This window comes from Haliaeetus albicilla, chromosome 26, assembly GCF_947461875.1.
Source record: "Haliaeetus albicilla chromosome 26, bHalAlb1.1, whole genome shotgun sequence".
NCBI lineage: Eukaryota > Metazoa > Chordata > Aves > Accipitriformes > Accipitridae > Haliaeetus > Haliaeetus albicilla.
This window is the reverse complement of record NC_091508.1, coordinates 18,268,183-18,282,717: the sequence shown is the minus strand read 5'-3', so window position 1 is coordinate 18,282,717 and position 14,535 is coordinate 18,268,183. Positions and strand designations below refer to the sequence as shown.

Genomic DNA, 14,535 nt, shown 5'->3' with positions numbered 1-14,535 from the left:
ACTGGTCTCCTTCGGTGCAGTGAAGTGGCAACTCCGCAGCACCTAAAACCTCTGTCCCTCTCCACCTGATTTTGTTTGGTTTGTTTTTGTGATGTTATGCAAATAATCTCTAAAGTTTATGGTTGCATTCCTGGGGCTGCGTTGGTACAGGTTCTTATAGGGCAGCGCTTTTACATTAGATAACTGCCGAGAGTTTCTCTTTAACATACCTGAGGGTCAGTAGTTATGTGACAGCGAAATGTCAGTGGAGATTAAGCACACACAGAGGCACATGCGTAGCCCGTTTCACTTGCATAGCTTGACACCAGCGAGTTTGTTTTCATCACACAGTTGGTATTTCGATGAGCCCTGCTGTCAGAAACACGCTGGGACGGGAAAGGGCATCTTCCTGCTCCGCACGTGGGGTGCTGGGTGCCCGTGCGGTGGGGCCGGTGGGCACAGCCGCCTGGCGAGCCGCGGTGTCGGCGGAGGCAGGATGGAGATGGCTCCAGCTGCCAGGCACCAGCCGAGTCCTCGGAGCTGACAGGGGAGGAAAAAAAGTTGTTTTAACTTGCAAACAGAGCAGATTGAGGAGGAAACTCATCGGAGGCAACTTCATCTGGAATGCTGAGGCATTACTTTTAGAGCGGCTTTTCTTTCTGCTTACCACACTTTAACAAACAGCAGCTGAGCTGAGGGCCTGTGTGGAAACCTGCTTTTCAAAGGGCTCGCTACCCATCTTACCAGAACTTCTTTTCATGTGATGGAGCAAAACCACGCAACCTTTCCCTGCTCTTTGCAGTGGTTGGGTCACCATGGAGACTCGCAAGCTGAGAGCCTGCCCTCGGCTCCCCGCTCAGACGGCGTTTTCATTTCTGAAATGATGTGTTTGGTTTGGGTTTGCCTCTTAGAGTTGGAACTAACTTCAGGAAACCATTGTTTAGCCAAGCTGGGCAAAGTGAAGCGTGTTGCCCAAGACTGGCAGGGTGAAAACTCAGCTGTGGGAAGCGAACAAGGATGCTGAAGCGCCCACCTTCATGTGGTGGGGACTTTCGGGACCTCACCTTCCAGTTTAGGCCAAAACCCCAGGGATTTAGTTCAAAGACACTTCCCTAAAAGGCTCAGCCGGTGGCCTGCTGCGGGTGAGGTCTGGCTCCATGCACTGGAGCAGCAGCAGAGCTGGTGAGCTGGAGGACGTGGCGGGGGGTGTGAACTGGGGCTGGTGGAGTCACCCCCATTCCTCCCATGCTGCGACCCCAACGATGGCTGCAGACTTTTCAGAGCAAGTCTAATGCTTGGTTTGGTTTATCAACTTAAAGCAGCCCAGCTTTTCTCCAAATGTTGCTATTTGTTTCCTTTGATTATATTTTTTTAATGGATATTTGGTCCCAGCTGCGGTTCTGCTGGTCAGGACCCCTTGGCCGGATCCCTGTGCTGAGCAATACAGCGGCAGTGCCTATTGCTGGTGACCAGCACTGTGATTACTGGGTTTCTAGACAATGTGGTTTACTAGATTCAGTCCCGGTTGCGACAGTGAGAACTGGCATTAAGACAGGCCCGGCTGGTCCCTCCCTCGCAGCGTGCTGGGGGTGACTCAGAGCGTAGCTATGGCTTACGCCAGTGTCATAACAAACACTTATTCCCCGAGGTGCTTCTGGCGGGTGTTGGGGGGGTATACCACCAACTCCATCTCTCCCAGTCCTCATTCCTATGGATTTCAGCATGTTCCTTAGCAAAACTAAGCTCTGGGAGGATGGGGCTGTTTGAGCCTTGACCTGTCTTAGTCCAGGCAACGTCAAAGGAAAGGAGCCGCGGAAGGAAGGTGGGCACCTCTGCCCTGTTTGCACTGATGCTGCCCCATGGTTGTTGTGCACATCAGCTTTTTGGGTATCCCAGGGTTTGTCCCCTCAAAATCATGTTAAATGGGAGGGCGAGCTGCAGGGATGCTCACCTGCAGCTGGTAATCCCAGGGAATGAACAGGGCAGGGTGGCAGGAACAGACGAGTCGGGGTGGGAGCGTGCCTGTACTGGCTCACCAAAGCGCTGTGGCCAGGAGGAACAGGCTTACTTGTGTGGTGTTTTACCTGCCATGAAAAAAACAGACGGAACGTGAGGGAACGCTTGCCTGCAAATGCCTGTGGTGACCCAGCGCCAGGTTGAAATCCCGATGCCCGGTGTCCCCAAGCAGATGCAGGTGTGCTGCTGCAGATGCCGATACGCCTTCGTCATCAGCCATCGCTGGAAAAGGGCTGTGTCTTAAGCGGCGGGAGAAAACGTAGTCCCAAAAGTCTGTGCTGAATCAGGGTCTGTGGGAAAGTGGAGCAACGCAGCGTGAAGCTGCCTGCTCGCTCCCTGCCACCCCCCGGGTTTGGCTAACACCCGGTGACGGGTCGGTTGCCTGCAGGTCCCGCTCTGGCTGATGCTTGGACGTGGTCCACGGCAGGACCCGCACCTAGAAGGGCAGGGCTAAAGGTGCGGGGAGGGAATTCATCCCACCACCCCGGCTGCCCATGCCCTGCCTGGACACCTGCGTTCCTCGTACCGCAGCCGCTCTCCGCCCTTGGGATGCGCAGGATCCGGCACACCCAGCTCTCGGGGCAGGGCCCGGGTCCAAACCTCACTGCTTGGGCTCCTGGTGTGCATGTTCAGGCACTTGAAGACAGCTGGATTTTTTTTTTATATTTTTGTTTTTCGGTTGTTTTCTCCCCAAAGGTGCCAATTAAACTTAAGCTCTCAGTTGCTTCAGCTATGGAAATCAGACTCAGTTGACTGAGCATCCTGATTGCAGGCCATCCCAGGTGTCGGCTTGTTGACTCCTGCCCCTGTACCTGCTTATATAGCACCTACTGCCTCGTTGACACCTATTTAAGTAATGCTTCGGAGGTGAGATTTTCTTGATTACAAAGCAAAAGCGCTTGCTCTCCTCCCTTCCAGCTTCCCACAGGCGCCCCAGGGAGGGGAACAAGTAGAGGGGAGACTATCCAAGAGGAGGATCTCTCCCAGCCTGGCGCGAAGGGGATGGCTTGAGACCTGCAGCTGGGATGCGGTGGGACACGCTGGGGCTGCGGGTGTCAGGAGGAGGCTGGGACGAGAGGGACTCAGCCCGGACCTCTGTGCAGGGCGTCTCGGGATGCACGCCGGCAGCAAACGGAGGCATCCTACGTCATCCCGGCCGGGTGGGAGTCGGGCGCGAGGGGCACGGCCGGAGAACAAAGGCTCGTATTTATTCCTCCCATCCTTTCACGGGCAGCCCCTCGCTGCCTCCCCGCACTGGATTGTTCCTGCATTTTCTCTGCTTCAGCTGTTTACTGGGTCAGCCTGATGCAGACACGCACACAAAGAGCGAGCCATCCGGCGAGGCCATTCCTGTGCCACCGGCATCGCGAGCCCCTCTCCGGCCCCGGGGAGCACAGTGGTGGCATTGAACCGGGCTGGGAGAGCGCCTGAGCCTGCCCTGCTCCAGGGTCAGGGTGGGCCGGGGGCATCCGGAGCCCCCCAGGCATCCTCCTCTGCACAGGCTGGGGCGATGGGATTTTGGGGAGGGGGGCCCGAGAGGTCTGGGCTCGTTGGCTTTGCCCGTGCTTCAATCACACCAGCTTTAAGGGAGGGAAGGTAGGTTGACGTAAGGTAGTGTAAACACATGGGTGGACGCATTTCTTTCACGAGGGTTTATTTTGGTTCAGCTTATCTAAGTTAAGGATGTGTCTGAGCTAAATTGAAATTAACCTTGTTCAAACTGAAACAAAGAGTGACGGCACAGTTACTGTAAGCCAGACTGCAGCCAGATAGGGCCGTGGCTTTTGGACAGCCTCCAATTTGTCCACCCCAATCTATGCACCTTCAAAATCACTGAAAGCTAGGACTCTCTGCTTTCTTTTTCCCCCTCTGCAAGTTACAGCAGGTGGGTTGCTGCATAGGCAGCCATTTACAGCTTATCCAGGCTGCTCGGGAATGGCGCGTGGCGAAACTCCCCAGGAATATTGGCATGGGGCCGGTGGGATGGTTCAGTGTGGCACGAGCTGCTGAAAGCCGCCTCCTGGGTCTGGGCTGATGTTTTACGCCTGGCAGTTGCTGGAGCCGTCGTCATCGCGTTGCCCTTTCTGCGTCTCCCACATGCCTTGCTCGTGCCGCAGGTATGTGCCCAGGTGTGAGCTTCGTTCCCGCGGGTCAGGTACATGCTGGGGATCGGGTGGGGGGTGACAAAAGCAGCTGGTTTTAGAGCCACTGATGTTTCATTAACATTAATTTTTTGGCTGTCCAGACTGGCATGTGGCCTACGAGCTGAGAGCAGGAGAATATTTATTCAAGGCTTTGTGTCTCTGAGAATATAAAAAGACTTGACTTTTGGGATAGATGAACTCACTAGCTTGCAGATGCTGATACACACAAGGGACAAGCATTGCCCTGGAGTTGCAACAACGAACAAGTCTGTGTGTTCTGGTTAACGTGTTAAGACATAAGTGACATTTCAGGAGGGACCATACCAATCGGTTTCAAGGTATATCAGCTCCGAATGCCAGCCTAATCACCATCCCTTTCCAAATGCATATGGCAGTTCTTGCTGCCACAGAAGTAACACACTTGGTGCAAAAGGGCCCTGTTTCAGCCATGGAATCAGCAGAGTCACATTAGGTCAGGCAGGCTTGAACTGTAACCTCTTTGGGACAGACACCCGTTTTTCTTCGCATTTGAACAAGGCACTATAGAGCTGTCATGTTGCATGTGACTTACAGGTGCTACTGTAAACACACAAAACATAATCAATTTTTGAACTGTTACGTTTTTTGCTGATTTCTCTGTTCCATCTTGGTGAAATACAGACTTTTGTTCTGAGTTGAAATGACTTAGTATGAGACACTCAATCTTTATTTACCCTTACAGAGCAATATGTATTAATTTTTTATACACCAGTTTTCACCAGTCATGTCGTTCTGGTTTCGCTTCCAGTAATTGCCTTCCGGGCTCTGGCAAGTTTGTAGCGGAGCAGTTGCTCTGTAAGCGAAGGCCAGCTGCGTCCCTTGTATGCAAGCCTGAGTCTGTGTAGGCGTTGGTGCTGAGCCTGGATGCTGCCGCAACACACGCCGAAGTGATCACGAACACAAAGCTAAGGACTGTGGAGCAAGAGCTAGAACTGCTGTGTCGGCGGGATCTTTTTTCCATCAACTTAGAGAGGAAGCAAAACCTGCTGCACTCAGTTTTCTTCTAACCTTCAGCAGCCTGCGAAGGGAGCCCATCCCAGCGCGTCCGCTGGTAGGAAACGGGAGGGAAGTCCTGCTTTGGTAGGGTTTTCACGTAGGGTGCAAATGTCTAGGTAGAGGTGCTGGTGGTCTTCTGTACTCCCGGGCGTAAGAAACCCAGGGTTTGGAGTTAAGCAGGCATCTCTGGCACCTCTGGCACTGCCAGTTGCAGATGGAGTTTGCTTTTCCCTGGGAAGTCCTCCTAGCAAGGCTGATCCCCCAGCACCTGCATCAGGGGGACTGATCCCGCCCCTTGGAGACCTGGGAGGCATGGAGTAGACACGGAGCATCTTTGCAGATCTTTGACTCTTGGTTTCCAGACCATAAAAAGAGCGAAAAAGTCTCTATGTGTGGGAAGGCTCTTACTTTTCTTTAAAAGCAAAACAAAAGCAAATGGGGGAGGAATCTTGTGTATCTGCTCTGTCTCGTTCCTGGACCCGAGCGCTGAGCTCCTAATCCTCGCTCCAGCCACTGACTCACTGCATGCGAGTCACAAGATGCCTTTGTAACAGATCCACCAGCCGCTGCTTTCTCATCTTCCTAAACCGTGAGGGTGGAGAAGGCTGCCTTTGAATATTGTCTCTAACCCCTCTGGGTTACGGACATAGGATCAGACCTGCCGTCAGTCTTGGGCAGCCCCAGACCCCGAAGGAGGAGGTCTGAAATCCCCACAAGAGGCAGATATGGGGTGATGTGCCCCCTCCCTCTGCCCCGTCCTGCTCCCTAGGAGTGCATGGCGCTGGGGGATGCACGGCCCTGGGACTGTTCCCTGTGGGCACTGGGTGCAGCTTTCCATGCTGAAACACCTGAAGCAGAGCGAAAACAGAGCTAAGAGTGTCAGGAAAGCCCGGCTGCAGAGCCCAGCAGCTGATGGGGCGAGAACAGGCTCTCAGCTGTCGCTGCTGTCTTGGTGTCCTGGCAAAAACACCCCCTTTTCATAGCGGGTTTAAGTTTAGCTTCTGGCCCTTTTTCTGTTCTTTTCCTGTTTCCCCCTTTGTCATTATGTTTTAATGGGTTGTTGGAACCGGTCCTGGTTTGAGGCAGCTCTGAGCCGGCAGGAAGGAAGGCGGAGAGTGTTGAAAACCCAAAGGAATCATGTCCATCTGCCTAACATCTCTGTGCGGGGAGCAGTGCCCAGGGCAGGGGCTGGGTGCACCCGAGCTGTGGCGGGGGACTCAAGCTCCATCGGTGGCAACGGGAACACGGCTCGGGGAGAAAGGAGGCACTGGGACATCAACTTGCCCGAGGCTGGCGTTGGTGGGAGAGAACCATTGTACCCCAGTGCCAACCACGGTCATCGCTGGGATTGTGTTTGGGAGCAAGAGTGCTCCGGCCCTCGATGGGGCTGCTCATCCAAAGCACATGCCGTGGGTAGGCAGGCACCAGCATGGGGCACCTTTCGTTTCCCCGAACACAGGGGATATTCGGCAGCTTCCTCGCCAGCTTTGGGTAGTCTGTGTAGCCTTCCTGAGTGCGGCCAGGGGAAGGAAACTGCCGATGAGTGTGAGGAGCAGACAGGACAATCCTGACCGGCGGAGCTGTGGGGGAACATCCACCGCAGGGCTTTTTGCCTGGAAGTCCCCATGAGGAAGGGTGTTGTGCTGTGTGCGCTTATTTTGGATGTGTAGGACAGCCGGTACTTCTGCTTTTGCGGTCTTTTTCTTTGGTTCACGGAACTGCAGTTGTTTTCCTTTCACTAGTTGGGGGTGGCTTTTTTCCTATTTCCTTTTACCTAATGTCATATGCTTCGGTTTGCATCAGAGGCCCCAGAGTTGCTGCTGTTCATTGCATGAGTTTGGGATTTGCTCCTGAGAGTGAAACGAAAATTAACTCGGGGCTTGTGTCGACCGTGGAGGACGCGGTCCTCGGTGGAGCCAGTTTCTTTCGTTTCTGGAAAGGCCCGTTTCCCGTTGCTGGTGGGAAGAGATTATTCTGAGAAGGGACTGGGGATTGTAAAGACCAAATCCCCACTTTCTGTTTCTGGCTTTACCGTCTTTCATCAAGTCCTTTCGAACTTGTGCAAACACGGAGTTTCAATGAGAAACTCCTGGTGATGCCTCTGAGGCTCAGGTCTGCCTTTTCTTGTCTCGTTAGCCAGTAAGACTGTTAATTCCCAACAGGCGCAGGTTCCCGGCTTCCCATGGGCAGAGTTAGTGTCTGCTTCTCCCTTGTGGGTGGTAGCAGGGGCCCTTTGAAATCACGGTGCAAAGATACTGTCGGTGCTGTGTTATACCTGTCTGTATAACAGACAGGCATTTTGTGTAGCCCAGCTGAAAGGGAACAGAGTAATACAAACGTCTTGATCTTTAAACCAGCTGTTGTCCACGGAGCATCAGTAAAAGCACTTTAAGCAGTTTTGCCTCTTCCACGTGTGCTGAAATTAATACCTTTTTCCAATAACAGTTCATTATTTTGTGTCTTTGGAGGCCAACGCGCTAACCCAGGACACGTGGGACCAGAGCTCTTAAGACCTGGTAATTGTTGGCTAATTGTCTGTGTGTAACGTGCAGGGATGCTGTCATGCTCACACTTAATCCTGTACTTTGCTCCTGTCTTACTAAAACCACCTTTGTGACTGATCTCAAACACTTTCCAAAATGCAGAGCCCTAGCCAATATTTTGCTTTGCTGTTTGGCTTTTGCATTTTCCCCTCCCTTGAGCTGGCGGGAAGAGATGAAGACAGATTCCCCGCTGCTCTCTGCCTGGCTCCTGCGAGGGTCCCTCACACCACAGCCCTTCCTCCAGGCTCGTGAACCTTGGCTGTGTCTTAGAGCTCGTTATTAAACCTCCATGTGAAGACGTGGGGTTCGACACCACGCCGTGTACTAGAACATTCACCAGAGAGCAGAAGAGTTTATTGCACGGAGCAGGAATTCCTCCCCGGTGTAGTCACCAATGCTTTGAACTATCGGTGGGGAGCTTGTTGCTCACGCAGCCCGGGGCTATCTGCAGTTGGAAGCGGCAGCCTCTAAAACCAGGCAAGCCATCTGGTGCAGACCTCCAGTTTCATATTTCAGGGGATGAACTCCTGCAGAGTTCACTTACGGCTGCTTTTGCAAAAGCCTCCAACTTTGCAGAATTGGGCGTCTGATACCCCTAAGTTAAACATGTGGTTTTCCCTTGTGCCCCTCCATCAAGAGGCCTTTTTCCTGCTGTATGGAGAGGAGCAGGATTGCACACTGAGCTGGAGAAATCGTGGTCAAATGTTCGTTTTCTGTGTCGTCTTTTTTTTTTTTTTTGATGCCCATCTTGAAATGCATTGGATCTCACTTTCTGGGGTGCTGAGTCCCTTCTGTATGAGTTTTGTGGAAAGTGTAAATGCCGTAACCATCAACATGCTCAGAGTTAGTGCTTTTACAGGAAGCTTTGCTTAATCTTCTTGCAGCCATTTAAAGTGATGTCTGGGCCGGTTGGACGCATCTCTTCTACCAACATGATGCAGTAAGCGGAAGGGACTGTTATCCTGTATCTCTACCATGGTGTGGTGCTCAGTTATTCGGGTTGAAGCACCGATGAAGGAGGGTTTGCACATGGGTGCTGGGCTGTGGTTGTGCTGGCTGAGGCCTGACTCACATTCCCTTCTGCTATGAGGGGCAGAAACTCCAGCAGATTTGTAGGGCAGGCAATGGGGAGCAATGGCTGTTGCAGTAATATTTACCAGCACTTGTCTGTCAGAGCTCTTTAGGGACCATTTTGAAGACATTCATCTTTGGTTGACTTGATGGAAATCCTGGTGTGAGTACCAGACTTAAGATAGCAGCATTCTTGAGGGCCAGCACGTACATAAGCCACAGGTCAAGGTTTCGTGTCTCTCCCAGCCCTGCTCCCACCCCACATCTCCTCATCTGCAAAGGGAGAAACGTGGATTTGGTGCAGGAGTTGGAGTGGGACTTCACTGGCTCCATCCTGCTGCTGCTTTTTGCTTCGTTGGTTTTTAACCAACACGTGCAGAATGCACAATCAGCATCTTGGAGAAGCAGCGGTAGGAAAGAGGAAGCTCACGCAGAATATAAATAGCCAAATTTTAAAATGTACTAGTGTAGCAGCTCGCCCGGCTCTTGGCATGAGCCTGGCTGAGGACCGCTGGGAAGCTGCGTACTTCGTGTGTGGTTTGCAAAGGGGGAACTTTGGGGGATATCGCATAAGTCAGCAAGACAAAAAATGAATGAATCTGACAGCCTTGGATATGGGAAGGAAATGAAATTTGCTTCTACACACATCAAAATTGGGTGTATCCTCTGCACATGACATGAAATGCGTAGTGAAAACCCCTGCACAGTTACGGCAATACTTTCCACTGTGGTTGCACAGCAGCTGCTAATGATTCATGGATTGATCCTGGGACATTTTGTCCTCCCATATGATTTGACTTCTTTATTAATTTAATTGCATCTCAGCAAGCATCTGATTTTACTTGGTATTTGTGTCTGGGGTTTACAACTGCCCAGCCAAATCTGTTTTCTGAGTTATACTGTACAGGGGTCTGGTCCTGCTGGACCCAGAGCTTTCCTCCAGCCCAAAGTCAGCATAACTGGAAGATACACAGGGTAGGGCTGATCTACAGGGTGGGGTGCAGAAAGGTGATAAAGGGGTGATAAAGGCTGGGAGAGAGCCTGGGAGAGCTGACGCGAAGCACTGTTGGAGGTGATCCCCCTTGTCTATCACTGCCCCTTGGGCAGCGGACTTGCGCGCTCAAGAGGCATCCACTGCTGTCACTTCTGGGGGACGGCACATAGCTGTGGGCACCAGGGTCTGATGGTCTGTGTGGACAAACTGGGAAGAGTTCCCACAGATTTCTTTCTTTTTGTTGGAAACAGCATCTATAGGAGGAAGAAAAACAACTTGGCTGACTTGGGCTCAAGTTAGGTACCATCTAGAGGCTGATCTAGAGCGGATGCAAGGCTTCAGCGGTGCCGGCAGCTCTCTCCTGAGGTCGGGGTGGCTCACCTGGTGTAGGAGCACATCATTCCTGTGAGCTTTTGGTGGATAGAGGGAGAGGTGATGGGGGAGAAGCCCAGCATTCTTGGCTGCCAGTGCCTTTAGCTACGTACCAGCTCAGCTTCCCCTCACTCACGTGTTTAAATGGTTTCGTCTTCCCCAAACCGGGGCCAATGTCACGGTGGCTGCTGGGGCTCCCAGCGCGGACGTGACGTGGGGCTGCAGAGGAGCGGGGGGTCAGGGTGGGCTCAGGGGCTTGTTTGTGCCCCCATCGGTGTTTGGGCTGTGTGGTGCCAACCGTCGGGGCTCAGGGCTGCCAGCCCGCCTGTGCCTGGGCCAGCTAAGCTGGGGAGAAGCTGGGCTCAGATCTGCACTACCCCCAGCAGCCAGCATCGTCAGCCCAGGAGATTTATTGAGGCAAGGAGGGAGATGTATTTTCATGTCACGCTGTCTAGGAAGGCGCGGGGCACGCTGTGCTTGTGGGTGCCTTTTCCATTCTTGAAATTCAGACCTTTTTATACTTGAACATAAATTTATGCCATAATTTATCCCAGAGCATAGAACAAGAGGGGGACTGATGCAGATGTCCAGAAGGACGTCTGTCTGTCTCCTGCCTTGTGCAAGTGCTGTCAGGGTTGGTCTGGAAGCCAGTGAATCCCCGGAAAGCCTTCTGATGTTCACAGCACAGCCAAAGTTAGGAGCCTCACAACCCCTCGAGCTTCAGCAAACCAAACCTCTGCATACTCTGGCATGAATTGAGAAGAGCAGGTTCAGCAGAAAGTGAGGAAGAAGTCGAGTAAACCTGCCCAGGGGGATTCGCTGTCCTCATTCATTACAGCCATGAACAAGAGGCTTTTTAAAGCTTTCCCCTTACTCTTTGAGCTTGCTGTGGTTCCCTGCCTCGATTCCTTGCTAATAACAAGCACTTGACTTGAGCTGGGTGTGATAACAGCGCGGTGACCGCTGCTGTGATGGTGATGATAAAGGATGGTGGTTAAAGAGCACGTTAGGTGCACATTTGATAGCTCACGGTCATGTTTGGCACTTTCTGCTCAGTGTCTCTTGAGATGTGCAGCGTTGTCTGAAGCTGGGGCCCTGGGGTATGGCTGTTCCCACATTCACGAGGAGCTGTTTGGGAGGAGGATTTTTTTTGCAGGGAGCAGCATCGCTCCTGGGGCTCCGTCCTGGGGCCCCATCCTGGGTTGCCCCACGGCAGCTTCTTCTGCGGTGAGCCCTGCGTTGTTGCTGTCGCTCGGGGTTTTTTGTGCTCCTGAGAGGCAGATTGCAGGGAAAGCCACGGGCTGGCTCTGGCCCCTGGCTGGTCAGTGTGATATTCAGGGGGGACTTATCCCCGAGCCCCTGCGCCCCAGCACGAGGTCACCTCCCCCTGCTAACCAGCTTATTGCTTCTGGGCATTTTCCCCATCTGCTGAGCAGTGGGTTTTGCCGCATGTTACACCATGTCCCGCCATTTGGCGTGGAGGATGGAGGGAGGGGGAGATCCCTGCGGTGTTTAAAAGGATCTGGATAAATCCTCTTAGGAGAGGCACTGACTCAGCAGAGCGTGGTGAGAGAGGAGGAGGAGGAGGAGGAGAAGGGAGCCAAATTGTCCTTGTGGGACTGGAGCTTCCACCACGTCCCACGCTGGCATGTGGGGCTGGGGGAGGCATGTACCTGGGGACCTGCCCCAAGAAGCATCCCCTCTTTCCTCACCAAATTTTAGGTGGTCTCCATCCCCCCAGAGCAGAAATGTGAGCCTTGTAGCTGGGTCGGGCTGTGGCCCAGAGGTGCCTGTCCCCCAGGGGTGCAGGGACCTCTCCTAGCTATGCCCGAGCCCACCGCAGTGCTGCTTCCTGGGGTTCCCCCCCAGCTTTGAGCTCCCCCCTTGGATTTCTGCCTTGTGTGCGTGGTCAGTGCTGCTGAAGCTTGCAGGCATCTTGGTTTCACAGTTATTATTTAATGCCAAAGGTACGCCAAGGTGCTCAGTTCCTGCAGGGGCAGATTACCAAGATTACAGTCAGACCAGGCGGCAATGTCAGTTTACGGCAAAGGCTTGGGGAGGGAGAAGCAGCCGGGGTTGGGTACAAGGGTGTGCTGCCATCCGTCCCCCTCGCTGCCCGGCGAGGGGTCCCCGCTCTGCCCAGCACCTGGCGCTGGCACAGCCTGGGTGTGCAGAAGGGCTGAGAGGCAGAGCCAGGGGACACGGAGCAGACCGAGAGCAGCTTCCCAAAGTCCTGGCTCTGCCTGTGTGCAGGCTCAGGTGGGCCTAGGGTTAAGCTGGCCAGAAAGACTGGCGTCGCCTGGTTTGCATTTCTGAGCAGGCAAGGGAGACTCTCGCTGCCTGCCGGCTGTTGCCTTTGGCTTGCCAGGATGCCTCGTACAAGCCCACAAGAGCATCTCTGCCACGCTTTACTCTCCTTATCTCACGGTGTATCTTGTCTTCCCATGCAGAGCTCCACACAGGAGATTGGAGAAGAGCTGGAGGATGGTGTGATCTACAGCATATCGCTCCGGAAAGTGCAGCTCCATCACACGGCCAACAAAGGGCAGCGATGGCTGGGGGTAAGCTGGGGGCTCCACCAGCTTCCTGCCACAACGTATTTTCACATGTTTCCTTTGCCAGAGACACGGTGACCCGATGTCAGGGCTTGGCTGGGTCGATACCAGCCCATGTCTTGCCCTCTTCTTGCTCCCCCATACACTCCTGTCCTGGGGGGTCCTCCCAAGCTTTGTCTGGGAATCATGTATTTACTGGGAAGCTGGGGCATGGGAGAACCTGCTGGCTGCTGCCCCGTGGGAAGGGGCATGGGGAAAACAATCTGAAGCCCTGTTTTGCAAAATAGGGCAACTCTGATTTGCATCTAGATTTTGGCAACCTTGAGGCCTTTCCTGGGATTTCCCAAATGCTCAAGGCTCCTCAGCTGGGTTGCTGGTATTTGGTGTCTGAGGACACCCGGCTTCCCTTTCCCCAGGCCTGTCACGAGAGCCCCAGGCACTGCAGGGGGTCCATGGTCCCAGCCTAGACCCGAACAGTGGCTTGTGAAGCTGGTTGGGACCACATTGCACTTGAACATCTCTGTCTTCACTCGACCCACTGACTTTTCCTCCTGTCCTGGCAGTTTGAGAATGAGTCGGCCTTAAACCTCTATGAGACGTGTAAGGTGCGGACGATAAAAGCTGGGACCTTGGAGAAGCTGGTGGAATACCTGGTCTCAGCCTTCAAGGGCAATGACTCCACCTACGTCACCATCTTCCTGTGCACTTACCGGGCCTTCGCCACCACCAAGCAAGTGCTGGACCTGCTGCTTAACAGGTGAGGCAGCCCTGAGCCCCGAATTTCAGCTGGGGGTGGCCGGTGTCTGAGCCCACTCGGCCGGGAGAGCCCCAGCGTCTTCTGCTGCCGTGCCTTGGAGGGCTGATGGGCTTCTCCCAGATCCATCAGCATGAAGGTTTTGGGGAAGGGCGAGGAGGACGCAACTTCCCAGAGAGCTGGAGCCCTTCTAGCTGGTACCCTGCTGCGAAGTGGCCAGTGCTGGCTGCTTCCCTCTTCCCGTAATGCAGAGTTCCCTCTGCACCTCTGTGGCAGAGTCGAGGGAGCAGGACAGTGTGTGGGAGGTTCATCCCAACCTCCTGGCAGAGCTGGGGGTGATGTGGAGGGACAAGAGGCAGCACTGAGAGGTGGCTGAGTCCAGGATGCTCACTGCCTCCTTGCTGTGCCCCACCAGGTATGGCAAACTCCACGTGCAGGCGAATGGGGACCACGCCAGGCACGCTGTGGACGAGAGGATGGAGCTGAAGAAGTAAGTCTGACCGCGCTGTGGGTGAACAAGAGAAGGGTGTCTCTGGTTGGTAGATTTTCAGTTCTCATCCCACGCTGTTCCTGGTACCTGGGGTGTGTTGGGGTGCAGACGGGTTTCTCATGGCACCCGATTCTCACACAGGGTTGCCTGTGTTCCTCCTCTCCCTGCAGCACCATCTCCTCCATCCTGGGCGCCTGGCTGGACCAGTACTCAGAGGATTTCCGCAAGCCCCCAGACTTCACCTGCCTCAAGCAGCTCATCTCCTACGTGCACCACAACATCCCCGGCTCAGACCTGGAGCGCCGAGCCCGCATCCTGCTGGCCCAGTTCCAGCAGCAAGAGCAGAGCGAGTCCAAAGCAGAAGGTGGGGTCCTTTCCCCGCTGGCAGGGGGTTGTTTGGGGCTCCAGGTGGCGAGAGTGCTACTGGTTGGCATTGAGGGTCTCCAGAACCTTGGGTCTTGCCATGTGGCTGAACCCCCATAAGCCCTGTCTGCATTTACATGGAGGTACACTGGGAAGCTAATCCAACTGAACCAGAAGTGGGATTTCTAAGTGGGCAGCTAATCTGCCTTTAATCCTCTG

At 53.9% G+C, this 14,535-nt stretch overlaps 1 protein-coding gene across 6 annotated transcripts in view; it reads left to right on the top strand.

Moving 5' to 3' along the window:
* RALGDS (ral guanine nucleotide dissociation stimulator) overlaps positions 1-14,535 on the top strand; it is a 63,174-nt gene that overhangs the window by 41,701 nt on the left and 6,938 nt on the right. For all 6 annotated transcript variants that reach the window (XM_069770838.1, XM_069770835.1, XM_069770837.1 and 3 more), the window contains exons 2-5: positions 12,605-12,715; positions 13,273-13,466; positions 13,879-13,953; positions 14,124-14,317. In XM_069770838.1, coding sequence (XP_069626939.1) covers positions 12,605-12,715; positions 13,273-13,466; positions 13,879-13,953; positions 14,124-14,317 — 574 coding nt within the window. The remainder of the gene's footprint in view (positions 1-12,604; positions 12,716-13,272; positions 13,467-13,878; positions 13,954-14,123; positions 14,318-14,535) is intronic.